Genomic DNA, 16,122 nt, shown 5'->3' on the forward strand with positions numbered 1-16,122 from the left:
CGCAAGATGGCCAGACAGAAATTAAGCAGAGCAGCTATTTTCTTACAGATTATCGCAATGGAATGCCAACATTCAAAACAACCTGAACTTGCGGTTGTTTTTTTTTCTTCTCAACATACACCATGCATTCTTTGGCAGTATATAGGTTGCTTTAGGATAGTCCTCATGTCCCTAACATATTAATGAATAAATCAGGCAGCAATGTGATACCGACATTACGTATTAAAATGTTGACTGGCGAAAAGTGGTCTTATTACCACGGCAAATAATGAAATCAGAAGAAGTATTTCATTGGTTACTAAATTGATATCATTTCAAACCTTACCTGGGCCAACCTGGCCCACCTTTTATGAGAAAATTTCAAGGATTATAATCTACATAACAGTGAGATCCAATGTTGTACCTTAACTCATCTGCGAAGTTTCCATTTCATAATATTATGATGAATGCAATTTCCAAATGAAAGGCAAACTGTCACAACAGTTAACAGCCAACGCAAACATGTAAAACAGTTAATTACCATAACAATAAGTGCATCATATCTTGTAAATGTTTAATGTTCATTTAAAAATAGTCCATAAAAACAAGTAAAAAAATAAGATATTCTTGGTCCAGGGAGCATGTTTATCAATAGAGATGAGGAAATGTTTTGCATATTCTATTTATAATATATATCTCAAGACTAAACATAGTCTTTATATACAGGGTGTTTCATCAAGGCTTAGGGAGAAGAAAATGCAGACTTTGGTGATCTTAAACCACGCGTTTCAGGTTACCTGAGGTGAAAATGGATAACAAAAAGAAAAAGAGAAACAATGAGATATCAGCGGGTATGACACTAACAACAATACTAAATATACTTAATTCAATTAACTAAAGACATGTTTCAGTGTAAACACAAGGCTTTCTTTACCACTAGATTGCAAGCAGGGACCCCCTTACCTAATGTATAGGTTTGTCTTAGTCTGTCAGTTTAAGTTTTCTCAAACACATAACATTGCAGTAAAAGCGAGACATCTTAAAAGTGGCCTCTGGGCAAAATAAGGAAATACAGGAGTGAGTCAGAGGTTAAGAGAGTTAGGGAGGGAGTATGCATGGTATGTTAGCAGGAGTGTATGTGTGGTGAAGTGTGTGTGTATGTTAGGGGAAGGGTGTGTTAGGATGAGTGTGTGTTAATGTAAGTATGATTGTGTTAGTGTGAGTGTAGATATGTTTACCAGTGCGTAGTTACACAGGAGGGGGCCAAGGATCTGATGGGGACATTTGGCTCTGTCTAGCCTCCTGGCCAGAAGCTGCCAGCTCTGCCCTGCCAAGACGTGTACTGAAAGCTATTTAGTTGGCTACTTTTAACTTTATTTTCCCTCTATAAGTTGCTCTGTTCAAGTGCGAGCCTATGAATGTTAGCTGTAGATTAGCCAGCAGGCATGAGAGTCAGGAGGTTGAAGACTCAGCTGGACATAGCTACAGGCTTGTCAATATGTAGAAATTGGAATCCTCATTTCAGTGTATTTGTCTTTAATTTCCTGGTATGTCAGGCGTTGTGTGAAACCTTCCTAACAGAGACATTTTCCCCCAAATCATACCGTTCTATAAACTAAATAAAACCCATGCAATGCTGTTTGTAAATTAAATTAAGGAATAAAGGTATTAGAAAGCCTTGTAGACGCCAATACTTATTTAAACACATAGCAGTGTCCATTTTGTCCAATGTATTTTGCATGAATTTTTGCTACATGCATTCCTTTACTTAATGAAGTTATAAAAGGTCTAATTTTCTTCCTTGGTGTGACTTCCTTTGAAACCAATTGCACTTTTGTTAGAGTTTTGCACATACAATTTTATTCAGCTATCTCTTGGCATGCTATTGCATCTAACTACCATATCTATTAAAGCCCCCTCCTTCCCTTTTTTCCCCCACTGTGATCAATTAAAATGTTTCCAATGAAAATACAGGACAACCTTATCTGTTCATGGCCAATATTGGCAGGAGAAATAAAAGTTTAGGGAATGTACTAAACTTTCATGTTTTATACAAACTGAGGACAGGCGTGGATTATGATCACTGACTAAAATAATTGAGATAAAGTTAAAAGCTGTGGAGTAAACTTCAGATGTAACCGGGAGACCCACCAGAGTAATTGTAGTAGCTTTGCTAAAGACAGAACATATGTTTATTTATTAGGGACCAAATCAATATATTACCATAAAAAGCCACGCAGCCTTAATCTTGGTATATAAGGTAGCCTTTAGAATGTGAACCAGCACATTGCTCCAAATTCAAGTTCCTTTGCTTATAGTGTTTATAATGTAAAATACTTAAAGGAAACGTTCTATGATTTATGTTGTGTCCAAAATCTGTCTTTATTAAGGTTCCACCAATGTCTCTTACCTTTGATTGACCCTATGATCTCCTGTACTTTCTGAGTGTCATTTCTGTCAGGCCGACAGCTTGGGGTAATTTCCAGTACATAATCTGGACCATACTCTGTGAAGAACTGAACGTGAAAAAAACAATGAAATGTAACCGTTGACATTGCAGAACTTGCACCGACACAGACCAACACCCACATATCAGCCTGATTCTGGGGTTTTTTCACCCCCGTTTTAATCATTCACCATACATGCATATTTAGAACTTAATTAACCCCTGTTATTGAACAGAAAAACAGCTGAGTGCTTAAGATTTGGAAATGGTGGCAGTGCACATTGCAAGATAGAGAAACAAACATAGGCTTTGATTTTTAAGCTCTGTAACCTTTTAACCTTCAACTGCTTTTATGATCTACAAACTCAACCATCAGTTTACACGACTGCCTATTTCTAACCATAGCAGCCAGCTTCTTTCACTGTTAAGCAATACTAATGTACATACACGGACGCCAACTGCGGCAGTCCCAACAATCATACTTGCATTCTTACTATCAGCTTTCTCACATGTGTCCAATGCCTTCGGTACACTGGCCACTGCACATGCAAACAGGAAATAAAGATGGGGAGTTTGAACTGTGCACGTCATGGAGGGTTGGATATACCAGCAAAGAGGACTCAGAAGATGGTTGGTATGTTATTAAGGTTATTATTTTTTTCTTTTCTTCAAATCTAACAAAACACAAAAAGTACTTTTTTGTGTGCCATTTATTTTATAATTGCTTAGCTATTTCTGTCCAACTTAAAAAACTGAAAAAAAAACCCATGAAACAAGCTGCCACTGATCAACAAGACAGTAATCTAAATGGACTAAAGTAAGGCTCGCGAGTTGTGTTGGTACCACCAACCCCCTTCCATTAAATGCTAAGTGAACCTAGGCTCTTTGATGTTGGCACATTTTGTAATATGCAGGTACATTTTCTAAGCCATTCTTGCAAAGTATCAACTGTAATGCTAATCTCCACTCTCTTATTAAGAAGAAAATTCTGCTGGCTTTAGAAAGTATTTATAAAAGAATTAAAAAAATGAAGAAAAAGAAGAAGAACAAGGGCAGTCAGAAGAGACATAAGAGAGGTATTATACAAAACCTGAGGAACAAGGAGTTAGTATTTAAGTCGCATACAGAGAAGTCTTTGTTATACCATGTCTTCTAACAAAACATTCATTCACAGTCTTAAAGAGGTTGGATTGACTCAGGTTTAAATATGTGTCCTCGAGTCCCTCTCCCCTCTGGGTTTTAGAGAAAAACTTATGAAAGTAGCGTACCTCATGGTCTGGGATTTCTGAAGATAAGGTCCTACCGAGGATAAGTGCTGTCAAGTATGTCCAGCATCTAGCAGTGTTGGGGAGGTGGTATCCTCCTGCCAAAATTAGAATTGAATTAATGTTAAGTGAAAGGTAACCAAGAACACAAAGAAATTTACTGGTTCGGGATTGAGAAAAATACAAAATGTAGAGGTAAAATAAATAAAAAGACAAATTAAATTTGCAGAAGGAGAGGAAAACACTCCTTATAAAAAGGAGATTGCAAATTGCAGTAAAATCTTAGTTATAGTGCAGAAACTAAGTTTAGACCTAAAATTAATAATACTGCTGTGTAGAAACAGGGTCAGCTTAAAAACGGTTAGCATAATATATCAGTGTAATGGTTAAAACAGGTTAGATGAAAGTAATTCAATATTCTCACCTCCACCCAGGACAAGTGTAGGTATTTTCCACTGAAGGACATATTTTACACACTTTCCAATGCCTTCTGGGGTCATATTAAAAGAACACATGGGGTCCCCAGCAATGGTGTCAGCCCCCAGTTGCAGAACAACCGCCTCAGGGTTGAAGGTAGAATATACTTCCTTCAAAATGCTGCATTAAAAAAAACAGACAAAAGGAATGGTTAAATAAGATAAGTTTTGGCCACCGGTGCATATATTGCTATATTAAATATATATGATTACTAACAGCAATCACACTCCTATCATGCCCAGGCATACCCAGATTCCAGCATGTACTGGCTGACTTGGCATGATAAGAGTGTGATTGCTAATAGCAAAGTGTATTTCTATGGGTCAGACTAAATATCATTTATAGAGTACTAAAAACATCATATAGGACATTGTACGATAATTGTTTTTTACCTTTCACAAACATCGTAGTATTTGTCATCCTTTATTCCATCTTGTAAGGGGACATTGACACTATAAAAACGCCCCTTCCCCAGGCCAATATCACATACATCACCGGTGCCTATAAAATAGTAAATATTTATAAACTTACACAAGATTAGTCATAATGTAAACTAGAAGAACATTTACACTTGAACGCAAAAATAAAAACAGGACTTAATTTTATATGGTGTTTCCATCTTGCAGCTTAAAACGCATAAAGGTATAAACAAGCAAACATGTGGAAACCCATCTGAAAAGCAAATAGACGGGTCACAGTTGGTTAAATCCTGAATTCAGCCAGTTGGGTAGAATGCATTCCTAAAGCCTGTGCGCACATAAGGCATGGCTCCACTGACCGTTCAAAGCATTTTTTCACGTTAGGGGCCGGGGGGAGGCTTATACTGGTCTTAATGAAGTTGGCCTTACCAATGAAGAATGCATACTAAAGTGCTTTGTAGGTACCATAATATGCATTTCTTTGCCAAAAGCAAATTACCTTTAGGAGAAGCTGCAGCGTGTGGTCCAGTTATCACGCCAGTCTGAGCTGCATTAAACTGCCCCCACTAATGTTTTTTCGGAGTACACTTAACAAGCAGGAACTATGTTCAGCGAAACGCATCTCCTGCTAGCCAATAAAATGGGGTAGAGGGCAAATTTATAGGGGGAAATTCTGCTGAATTCCTCCATACATTTGCACATTAAAGTATCCCTCTTATCAGAGCAACTGCAGTGTCTTGTTGTAGCATATTGTACAGATGAATAGGGGGGAGAAAATAATTCTCAGTATGTTAGCCACAGGCTGACAATGACCTTAAGGTAGTCCTGGGGGTTATTGCTTCAAAAATGAGTAAGAAGTTTCAAGAAGGCCACTGTTAATAGCACAGACTTGAGTGTATTCAGGTTCACGTCTTTAAATCTTTTGAAATAATAAACTCAAGGTCACCTTCTTTTCATATACCTTTAGGTAAACAACCTGTTCTTTTATTTCATTATTTTAGCTTTTAAACCTGAAGTGGAGCAACAACATATCGCTTACAACTTACATAGGCAAACATTATAAATGTAGTTTTTCCATTGCACATGACCAGAAGTCCTAAAGAAATAACATAACAATACAGTATGAAGAGAAAATAAATAATACAATATCAAAGCAACTACTATGGATTTGATAAAGCTAACTTACCTGGGAAAAATCCAGGAGAAAACTTGTGCAGGGAGACAGTCATCACTTTAGAAGTGAAACTAAAGGCATCTTCAACACCTGAAGAAAAGGAAAGGCGAACAATAATGTGCCATTGTGATTAAAATTACCTACGTGGTGCCCTCCTAACTTCCAAAGTTTTGTCTTGGTTGTCTTAGTTGAACCGAATTTCCTTCTCTTAAGTACCTTTACTTTTTTCTTATGATTTTTTTTTGCCATTATTTTTGAAGCCAGATAAACTTTGCTTCTGGCTCTGATCTCCCAGCTCAATAAGCTCTGCAGCATGTGCATGTGATCAACAGCAGAGAGGTCAGCAGAGATCCTGCAGGGTCTCTAATACACTCGGAGACTTTTTCTGCGCCACAGGAAGGGAATAACCATTGTTGCACAGAGCCTCATTACCCTAAATCTCTTCAGCATGGGGTTGTCCTCTAGGACCCCACTGTGTGACATGCCTGGTACATCATCTGCTCAAAGGGGTTAATCATCAGTCATTTGCAAGGCACAGATTCGGCATCAGATAATTAATTGGAAACAGATCATTGGCTCACTAACTCAGCTGTCAGGAAGTTATTTTCTTTAAGGTTGGCTCATGCACAGTTCTTGAAAATAATTGTTTATCCCTTGTTATCACCAAAACAATGGACATATAAAACTTCACAAATCACAGCTAGTAAAATGACATGAAATGGAATAGCATTGTTTACCAACTGTGACATACAGTTCTCCCAAATAGTTTGGTTTTTCACAGGCTATAAGAAATATTTCAACTTACTGACATCATATGTAAACTAAAGGACTGACCCCAGGAAATTTCACCTGGGGTTTTTTTTTTTTTTTAAAAAGCTAAAGAACTTAGTTTTTTGTAATGTCATGTCACTGACAATTATGGGAGGCCAAATCAGATCATCCGCTAACATTCTTGTATTGACGTTAAAATAACATCAAAAGAGAATAATGAACAGCAATACGTTGTTACGCAAGGAGATGAGCAAGTTTGTTGGCGAATCTAATTTTGGAAACAAAACAATAGAATTCTTTCAAGTTTAGAGTGTTTTTAGTTTTTAGTTTGTGGCATGTAGGCCCAATCTTCTTCTAGAGGCACACAAATTGTGACCTGTGACAAATATGCCAACTCAGCGCTAAATATCCAATTAAACAATTTAAATAAATAAAGCTGTACAGATGTCGGCAATCTCAATATATAGTTTGAACTGCTTGAAAATCAAGACCAACACAAAAAAAAGGTCAAAACTTACCATCCCCATGATGTAAATCCATATCTACGTACAATACTCTGTCATGCTTCTGTCGCAGTTTTAAGATACCTAGAACAGCATCATTAAGGTAACAAAATCCAGATGCTTCATCTCTGTAGGGGAAAGAGATTTAGTGGATCTTAAATCCCACATGTTACAAGTCTATCCCAATATGATACATAACATTATAAGAAACTGATTTGGAGCCACCTATTATACCTACCTATTCCATTGAAGTTACTAGTTACGGATTACTTATTATGACATAGTATTCATAGAAAGCCACATTTTTAGCATCAAATTTGTGTATTAACTTTTTATATTAAAAATACAAGATATCTATAATGCTGCATATTTCTATTCTGATCAAGCCTATCATTTGAAAGGGCATTTCAGAGAATGGGGCTATCCTCATAAATTCTTAAGAAAGCATTTAAGAAGGTGCTTGATACAGATCGGGAATCACTCTTGGCCAATGTATCCAGTCCAGATTCCTCCAGAATTATTAGATGCGTTGGCATATATGACTCATCACAGAAGGGTATCCAGAAGATTTTTAAGATCTATTGGCCAATTCTATATAACGACCTCTATTTATCAAAAGTGTTACAATCCCATCCCACAATTATCACTAGGAGGTCGAGATATGATTCTCCACAGCTATACCTTGCCCCTAGCCACTGGTACCTCTACCTGGTTTGGGAATGAACCCGAAAGGCTTGTATAAGTGTGGGAGATGTGAAGCCTGCCAATATATATTGGCACCATTCTTTCTTTTTTTTTTTTTTTTAGGGACACAACAGGTATGTAGAAATGTCGTAGTACAGTAGTAATCCATATGATTATGAATATGGATGGGGGGGGAGTACATAGCAAAAACCTACAGAGTACTCAGGATAAGAGTACTTGAACATATTGACTCAGTCAGGTACACGCCATTCTCTCACCATGTCAGGCAACATCATAATAGTGTAGCTTCGTGTTTGAGTTTCTCGGCAATTGAAAAGATCAGGTGATCACTTAAAGTTAGCAACCCCCAATGGGTTGAATGAGGGATTTTCTTTTGCCCCATTCATTGAATAAGGAGAAAAAAATAACATCAAACCGTATTTGTATGTGATGGATTTATTTATAAAAATATGTTTTTCTCCTCGTCTACCACTATGGTTCCTGGTTTCCCTTAGGTTCTGATGTGGGAACCCATCATATTTTAACATTAGGGATCATCGGATGGCTCTTTCTTCCTCTCTCCCTTGATCTATATTTTTATGATGTATGATGGGTGGGTTACTGTTAAACTGCACACACTTTATAATCAGCAGTAATAATATTTACATGTGAGGACCTAAGGTACATAATATCCTAGAAAGAAATGGACAAAGATGCAGGTAGATAATAACAACGTGATAAAACAAAGGGGTACGGCCCAGGGCAGAACCTTTATTAGAAGGATCATCGACAGTGGGCGATCGGTGTCCAGCTACCGTGCAATCAGGGGTAGGATATCAGGTGTCATCAACTCCCGCATAAAGCTATGTGTCAAAATGCAGTAGAATGCCTCTCTGGATCGTCCCACTGGTCTCAGACCTCAGAAGGGAGGCTTTATGAACCAATGAGCAGAGAATTCCCCTTAAAGTTTGTCCAATCCATGGTCTGGGAGGGAACCAATTAAATTGTGTGGGTGTGAGGATGTTGTCCAATAGATGTTTTGGGCGGGTGATTTAAGCAGTATTGAGCTACTCGGGCACACAATCCCCCGAAGAAAACGTACCCAATGCTTTAAAACGCATGTTGGGTTTAATATATTCGTTTGATTGTTTGTTATAATCTTTTGGTAGGGCGGCCCCAGGATTAATCTTAGGCGAGACAGACCTGTTATTTTAGTTCCTCTGCATTCCCAGTCACGAATTGCGTGAGGAGTCTGAGAGAATCTTTGAATATGCACAGTCAGAGTCTACAGAATAGGAACAATGTTAGACTGATATTTTTGCCTGTAGTCAGTAACCTATATGCAGAGCAGGGACTGCTAAACTTACTTTGTTACATAGCATTGGCTTTTTATAGTTTTAGCGACAGAATTCTAGTTACATTGTTTCCAAAAGCTACATTTTTTTTTTCTTTATGTTCATTCAACAATTATTCCTTTTTTTCATCTTTAGCGCAAAACCACAAATGATACATAGTTTTTCAAGGATGGATAGGGCTTTCTTTTTATACAGTACATTACTTTGTGCAAACCAAAAATATAAACAATAAAAGTAAAGGAAATTAAATACCGTATTCGCTCGATTATAAGACAAGGTTTTTTCCAGAGCAAATGCTCTGAAAAATACCCCTCGTCTTATAATCGAGGTCGTCTTCTAATCAGACCTCATTCTGCTGGGGCCAGGCTGCTTACCGGGCTTTGGTCGCGAGCAGAGCCGGCCTTAGGTGTTCTGGCGCCCTGTGCGGACTACTCCTCTGGCGCCCCCCCATCCCAAAAAAAGAAAGGAATAAAAACTTGTAACAAAACCCCAATCACTATATACTACGCCAAACATTGATGTGGTGTAGGCCTACCACTCCATTGTCTGGCTTAGTAGTAGGGATGCACCGAAACGAATTCTGGACTGAAACCGAAAGTGCCAAAACCGAATATGACCCCCCCCACACACCATAAAAAAAATCTAACACTTTTATTTAAAGTAAGTAACACACCAAAAACAGGACAAAACAATTAAATAACAATATTATATATATATATATATATATATATATATATATATATATAATTAACAGCAATCACATTCCTATCATGCCCAGGCATACCCAGATTCCAGGATGTACTCGCATGCTTAGCATGATAGGAGTATGATTGCCCTATCTACCCCTTCTCACTCTCTTCTGCCCTATCTACCCCTTCTCACTCCCTTCTCCCTATCTACCCCCTTTCCCCTGTCTCACTCCCTTCTCCCTATCTACCCCCTCCTAACTATCTACCCTCTCCCTCTTTGAAGTTCACTTACCTTTCAGGAGTCCTGCGGTGGGGGTGCAAGGCCTCTGCCTCCCAGCTCTGCCACTGTATGGAACAGTATAGAGTGATGGGAGTTATGATGTACTTTTAGAGCATAATAAGATCATGAAAAAGACATTGGAAATGGTACAGCATAACACCCATCACTCTCACTCTCACACATATACTAATCCACACGTATACCGATCCACACGTATACCGATCCACACGTATACCGATCCACACGTATACCGATCCACACGTATACCGATCCACACGTATACCGATCCACACGTATACCGATCCACACGCATACCAATCCACACGCATACCAATCCACACGCATACCAATCCACACGCATACCAATCCACACGCATACCAATCCACACGCATACACTAATCCACACGCATACACTAATCCACACGCATACACTAATCCACACGCATACACTAATCCACACATATATACCAATCCACACACATACCAATCCACACGTATACACTAATCCACACATATATACCAATCCAAACGTATATACCAATCCACACGTATACCAATCCACACATATATACCAATCCACACATATACACTAATCCACACACATACCAATCCACATACATACACCAATCAACACACATATACCAATCCACACATACACCAATCCACTCTCACTCTCACTGAATGCTTTCCTACCTTTCCTCTTTTCTCCTTACAGCTCCTTTTCCTTCTCTTCGCTCCTCTTCTTCAGTTCTTCTGTCTTCTTCTGGGTCAGAGGGCACGGACAGCGGTGGGCGCGGCTTCAGTGTTGTGCGCCGGGATCTGACAACAAACCCCGGCGCACAGCAGCTGTTGCCGCGGATCACAAGGGAGCGGTATCGGAGGTCTTTAACAGACCTCCGGCTCCCTTGAGTGATTTTAAGCCGGGTTCAAGGGAGATCCTTGAACCGGCTTAAAATCACTCAAGGGAGCCGGAGGTCTGTTAAAGACCTCCGATACCGCTCCCTTGCAAGCCATGCTCCTCCAGCGGCGGACATTACTGTCCATCTCTGGAGGGGTGCCAGGTGCCTCCCTGATGAGCGGCACCCGGTGCGGACCCCCCCCCGCTAGGTACGCTACGGTGGCGTCGGACCCCGCGGCGGCGCCCCCTGGAGTGTGGCGCCCTGTGCGGTCGCACACCCCAAATGCCGTCCCTGGTCGCGAGCAGCGTCACTGGTGCTAGCAGCAGGAGAACAGGAAGCTAGCACAGTCCTCACATAACACTGCCTCCCCCCTCCTTCCTCTGGGGACGGGGCCAGAGAAGTTGCTCGCACAGCCGGACCCTGCAGAAGTCTGCGAGTGGGAGATCTGCAGTTCAGGTAAGGGGGTGGGGGAGGGTTTTTGCACAAGTATGGAATGAATGAGTATTTAAATGTTTGCGAATGAGTGTGTGTGTGTGTGATAGCATGGATGTGTAAGGGGGTGGTGGTGGTAGCATGGCATAGGGAGGCTGTAATCACACTACTATCATCCCCAGGTTCCAGCATGTACTGGCTGCCTTGGCTTGATAGGAGTGTGATTGCGGTTAGCAGTAATATATATATACCGTATATACCTCAAGAAATGCATTTTAGTCCCCTATATGCCACTCAGCCCCATGATATGCCTTTTAACCCCCTATATGCCAGAGTGGCATATAGGGGTATAAGGCATATCATAGGGCAGAGGGGCATATAGGGGGTTAAAAGGCATATCATGGGGCACAGTGGCATATAGGAGGGTATAAGACATTTCTGGAGGCAGAGTGGCATATAGAGGGTTAAAAGGCACATCATGGGGCAGAGTGGCAAATAGGGGGGTATAAGGCATTTATGGGGGCAGATGTGCATAACTGGGGGGGGGAGGTTGGCAAATAAAAGGAAATAAAAAATATATATTTTTCTCAATCATAGCTTTTATTAAATATGAAAATTAGTTTACATGAATTTATATTTACTAGTAAAACTTTTTTCCTATAGGGTAGTCTTATATTCAGGCTTTTTGTTTTTTTCCTAAATTAATATTTTGATTTTGGGGGGTCATCTTATAATCAGGGTCGTCTTATAATCGAGCAAATACGGTATTATATTAAAAGAGCCGAGATTTAGCTCTATCATCTGTATACAGATTCAAGAGAATAACACAAAATCTGAAAATTGGCATCTGCACACCTGTGGCCCAAGTGACTCAACCTACAAGTGCACTCTACCCATAGCAATTCCAACCTACAGTGTACTGTATGCCCAACTTACTCTGGTCATAGACATGCAGAACGCAACCTCACAGATACACGCAAAGTCAGTCCTCACTCAACTCCTACCACTCATAGACACGATGAAAACGCCATAACTAAAGTCTTATTCTATGTGCATTATCACAACAAAGATGGGGATTTTCTGTTCCACGGCAAGCGTTTTTAGGCTCATTTAAGATATTTTATATACCTAATTATACACACTGAATTTATTGAGCCCTCTTGTAACACTTACTTCTTTGCATGATGCCAGCCACCTGGCCAATTGATAGCAATACGAGTTTTCCCCTCATTAAGATATTCTGCAGCAGTTATTGTTGCACCTCCAACAGCAGCAGCATAGTCATATATACCTTCAGTGATGGGGCAGTCATAGCCTGCAGACAAACAAATAAATTAGTAAGTTCTTTCGGCCTACCTGTACACTTCTATATCCATCAGCACATAGCTGAATCTTACAAAACAAAAACTTTTATACACTCTACTAACAATCTCCTACAATCCCAACTATTCTTATTTCCTGTAACCTTTGCAAAATGGGTATTATTTTCAGTCACCATAGTTTCCAAAGTACCTAAAGAAATAGCCTTGCTTATTCCATTTTATTCCAAGTTACATGTATTACATATGCATGTTCTACTACTTACCCAATCCATATTCAACTGTCTCTGGATCATCATTATCACCCTCTTCACTCACTTTGCGGAGGTGTTGTAGGTATGCATCAGTGTGAAATGCAGCCATCTCTTCCATGGTTGCAACCTTGGGCTTTACAACTCTATATATTAACATAAAAGGTGTCGCCAATAATCCCAAATTAGCAATAGTTGAAGTTGGTACATTTTATTGGGCCAACACAGAAAATTATGTAAAGTTATATAAGCTTTCAATTTCTCAGTGGTCTCTTTTTTGGATGAAAATATATATTTTTATATACTATAATTAGTAACACAATTCATTTTATACTTGGCTTACACAAGGATGAAAGTAAATGATCTCTTGTCAGTTGACTACACATATACACCATTTCTTAATTAACAAATGAGAGACTTGGAACTTTTTTATTTGAAACGGTTATAGCACATTTCACCCTAGAAATAGAACGTCCTAGGAATCATGTTTTAGGGGACAGCATACAAATTATAACAGCTTACTCAATGCTCAAAAATAACCAGATTTCTCTCAGACAAGAGCAACAAAAATAAGTACATATGTGGTCAGAGATGCAGAGATACTCTTTTGTTCATCATGGCTCTACACTGACATACATAAACCAAATGATAATGAATATAAGTGATGAAATATACACATTGACAGGGACTCAAGACAGTTTATTGTTGCATGCAGCCTCATGCAACAATAAAGAATGCATACTAAGGTACTTTTTGTAAGCACTTTATATACATTCTTTACCTGTATAACAAAGAGACAAAAAGTCACTTGCCTTTAGAAGAAACTGCAGCCCTAGAGCTGCACCATACACCCCCTCCAGGGTCCAACTTTTGCCAGTCACTAAAATGAAAGGGAGCCCTTTCTGCACATGTGCTTGGTAGTGAGGGGTTTCATTAGACCCACCTACAATAGCTCACAGTACGTATAGTGTGGGTGCACTTTGGCTGAACCCATCGCTGCAAGGCTAGTAGCTGGGGAGCAAGATAAGAGGGGGATTCTGCAGATTACCTCCATGCACTTGCAAGGAGAAGTAACAATATTTGAAAGAAGTACTAAGCTTACTAAGCTATAATACAGATCAAAGTGTTCTTTTAAGAGGTACTGCCATGTGAACTCATACAAAGACATACTGTAATTGCTTGAATATAAGACAAGGTATCCAGCAAATACAGTACACACATAAGAACATACATAAGCATACATACTGACTTCCACACATGGATCCAGGTTCCTACCTTCACTGTGAAAGCTGGCTGGGGGAACCTGTCACAATAACTCTGAGCCTTGCTTTTTCCTCATCAGCAGAAAGTCATGCAGGTTCCACTCTTACGGACTGCAACATGCGACTACAAATGGAGCTTCTTACTGGATGAGCCTGGCACATGGCAGGAAGGCTCCCTTTGCCACTACTGATCATACTACAGAAGTTGAGTCTGTCTGTGTCTTTCCACATATCCCTTCTGCATGAAACAATTTACAATTGAAGTTTACAGTATAGTTACATTTTATTTATACAGCGGTAATATTTCCTACAACAGTCAATAGACTGAATGCAACCGCTGGACAACCATGGAAAAAAATCACCTTATATACCTCCCTTACCTCATATACTGAAGCAGCCCGTATGCCTCAATCAATGAATGTACCATGCTGGCCTGAAAGGCAGAGTGAAAAACATGGTGTCAAAAGCATACATTAACCCTACCACAGCCAATAAATACTCTGTTCCCAAAGTACTATAGCATATTATAACTAGCCAATAATACATCCTTCTCTGCTCTTTATATACATATCTGGCCATAGCCTCTTAGCCTGCTATGTTGATTACTGTGCCCCTGTCAATACAATGCCGTTCAGGATATTCTGTTACATCCTTGATACCTCTTTGGTTGCCCATTCTATTAAAACATCTTTGTCTTTTTTTCTCCAACAATATCCTCATTTTCTGTCATCGCCTTATTGTTATACGCACCTAACCTTGTCCTTTGTGTAATATGTCCTTATCAAAGCGTATACCACCTTCTGAATCTCCGCAGATGGAGAAAGGGGGGGTTATTATGCAATCTTAAGGAAACTGGTCTTATCACCATATTAACTAAGGGACTGTTGCTGCTGGCTTACCCACTCCTATGTCTACAATGGCGATGAGATAACTTTCAAAGGAGAAAAAAAATATTTTTCTCCTTGAGCAAAAATACACTTTGTGTCACTAAACTTCCTGAATCTGCAGACCTGGCAGAGGCTATTGTTATAAGTCATGATATTTAGTATGACTTTCGCTGCTCAAACACAGCACTTAGATGATTTTTATGACAATGCTAACGAATCCCTGCTTGAACAACTAAATAAAAGCTAGAACTGTTAAAAAAACTGCTTTTAAAAATATCTGATACTGGCTAAAATTAATTATTTTTGGTGGGAGTGACCCTTCAAATATCTGAACGAGAATCGTCATTAATACATAAGCCTATTGTCTGAGGCTGCTAATGCATGTATCCATCTCACTGCAACTACATCCTGTTTCTGTCCCACCTCACACAACTTCCCCGCCTGTTCCTTGCAAAAAAAAATTCAGGCATCTCTGTAATATAAACGTGACGGGAATAAGCGTTGTGGCGGTCACCATCAGCTGTTGGAGAGCACATCCCATCATAACCTCTTTTTAAAACCCCTCTAGTAATAGACTATATACCCCCACCACCACCCTCGGTTACTATGCTTTTTGGCAGGACGCTGGATCACCGGTAAACTCCATCTCTCACCCTCCTCGGTACTTTGCTCTGCATACTGTCGCACAACTTCACATATTCCGGACTATATATATAAACCGGGGAAAGCGATTCCTCCATCCCTTTCAAAAGAGTCCAAGTTGCCGGCTACAGGGATCCTCCGAGATCAACACTCAAAACATTTCCCCCAGGAACAAAAGGCACAAAACAAACGTTCCTATCTTTCACCGCTTGTGCAAATAAATTACCGGATTCTCACAGTTCCCTCTGATACAAAGGTAGCCGTAGAGGAGGCTTCCGTAAAGACACAAACGATCAGCTTTATCCCTGTTTAAATTATTATGAAGAGATGAACCAAAAAAAAAAAGATTGTGACTGATTTCCAGTGTTTCCAACACACACACACACT

General features: G+C 39.6%; 1 protein-coding gene across 1 annotated transcript; it reads right to left on the reverse strand.

The window, feature by feature from the left end:
- Nucleotides 1-539: 539 nt before the first annotated feature.
- On the reverse strand, nt 540-15,885 carry HDAC8 (histone deacetylase 8). The gene is made up of 11 exons (XM_053473419.1): nt 15,747-15,885; nt 14,587-14,639; nt 12,960-13,090; nt 12,548-12,689; nt 7,050-7,162; nt 5,773-5,850; nt 4,560-4,668; nt 4,115-4,287; nt 3,694-3,788; nt 2,390-2,495; nt 540-776 (listed from the first exon to the last, which is right to left on the reverse strand). Exons 1-11 carry the CDS (start codon nt 15,831-15,833, stop codon nt 754-756), a joined length of 1,110 nt encoding a protein of 369 aa, XP_053329394.1. The 5' UTR covers nt 15,834-15,885; the 3' UTR covers nt 540-753.
- Nucleotides 15,886-16,122: the final 237 nt, after the last annotated feature.

This window comes from Spea bombifrons, chromosome 8, assembly GCF_027358695.1.
Source record: "Spea bombifrons isolate aSpeBom1 chromosome 8, aSpeBom1.2.pri, whole genome shotgun sequence".
Lineage (NCBI taxonomy): Eukaryota > Metazoa > Chordata > Amphibia > Anura > Pelobatidae > Spea > Spea bombifrons.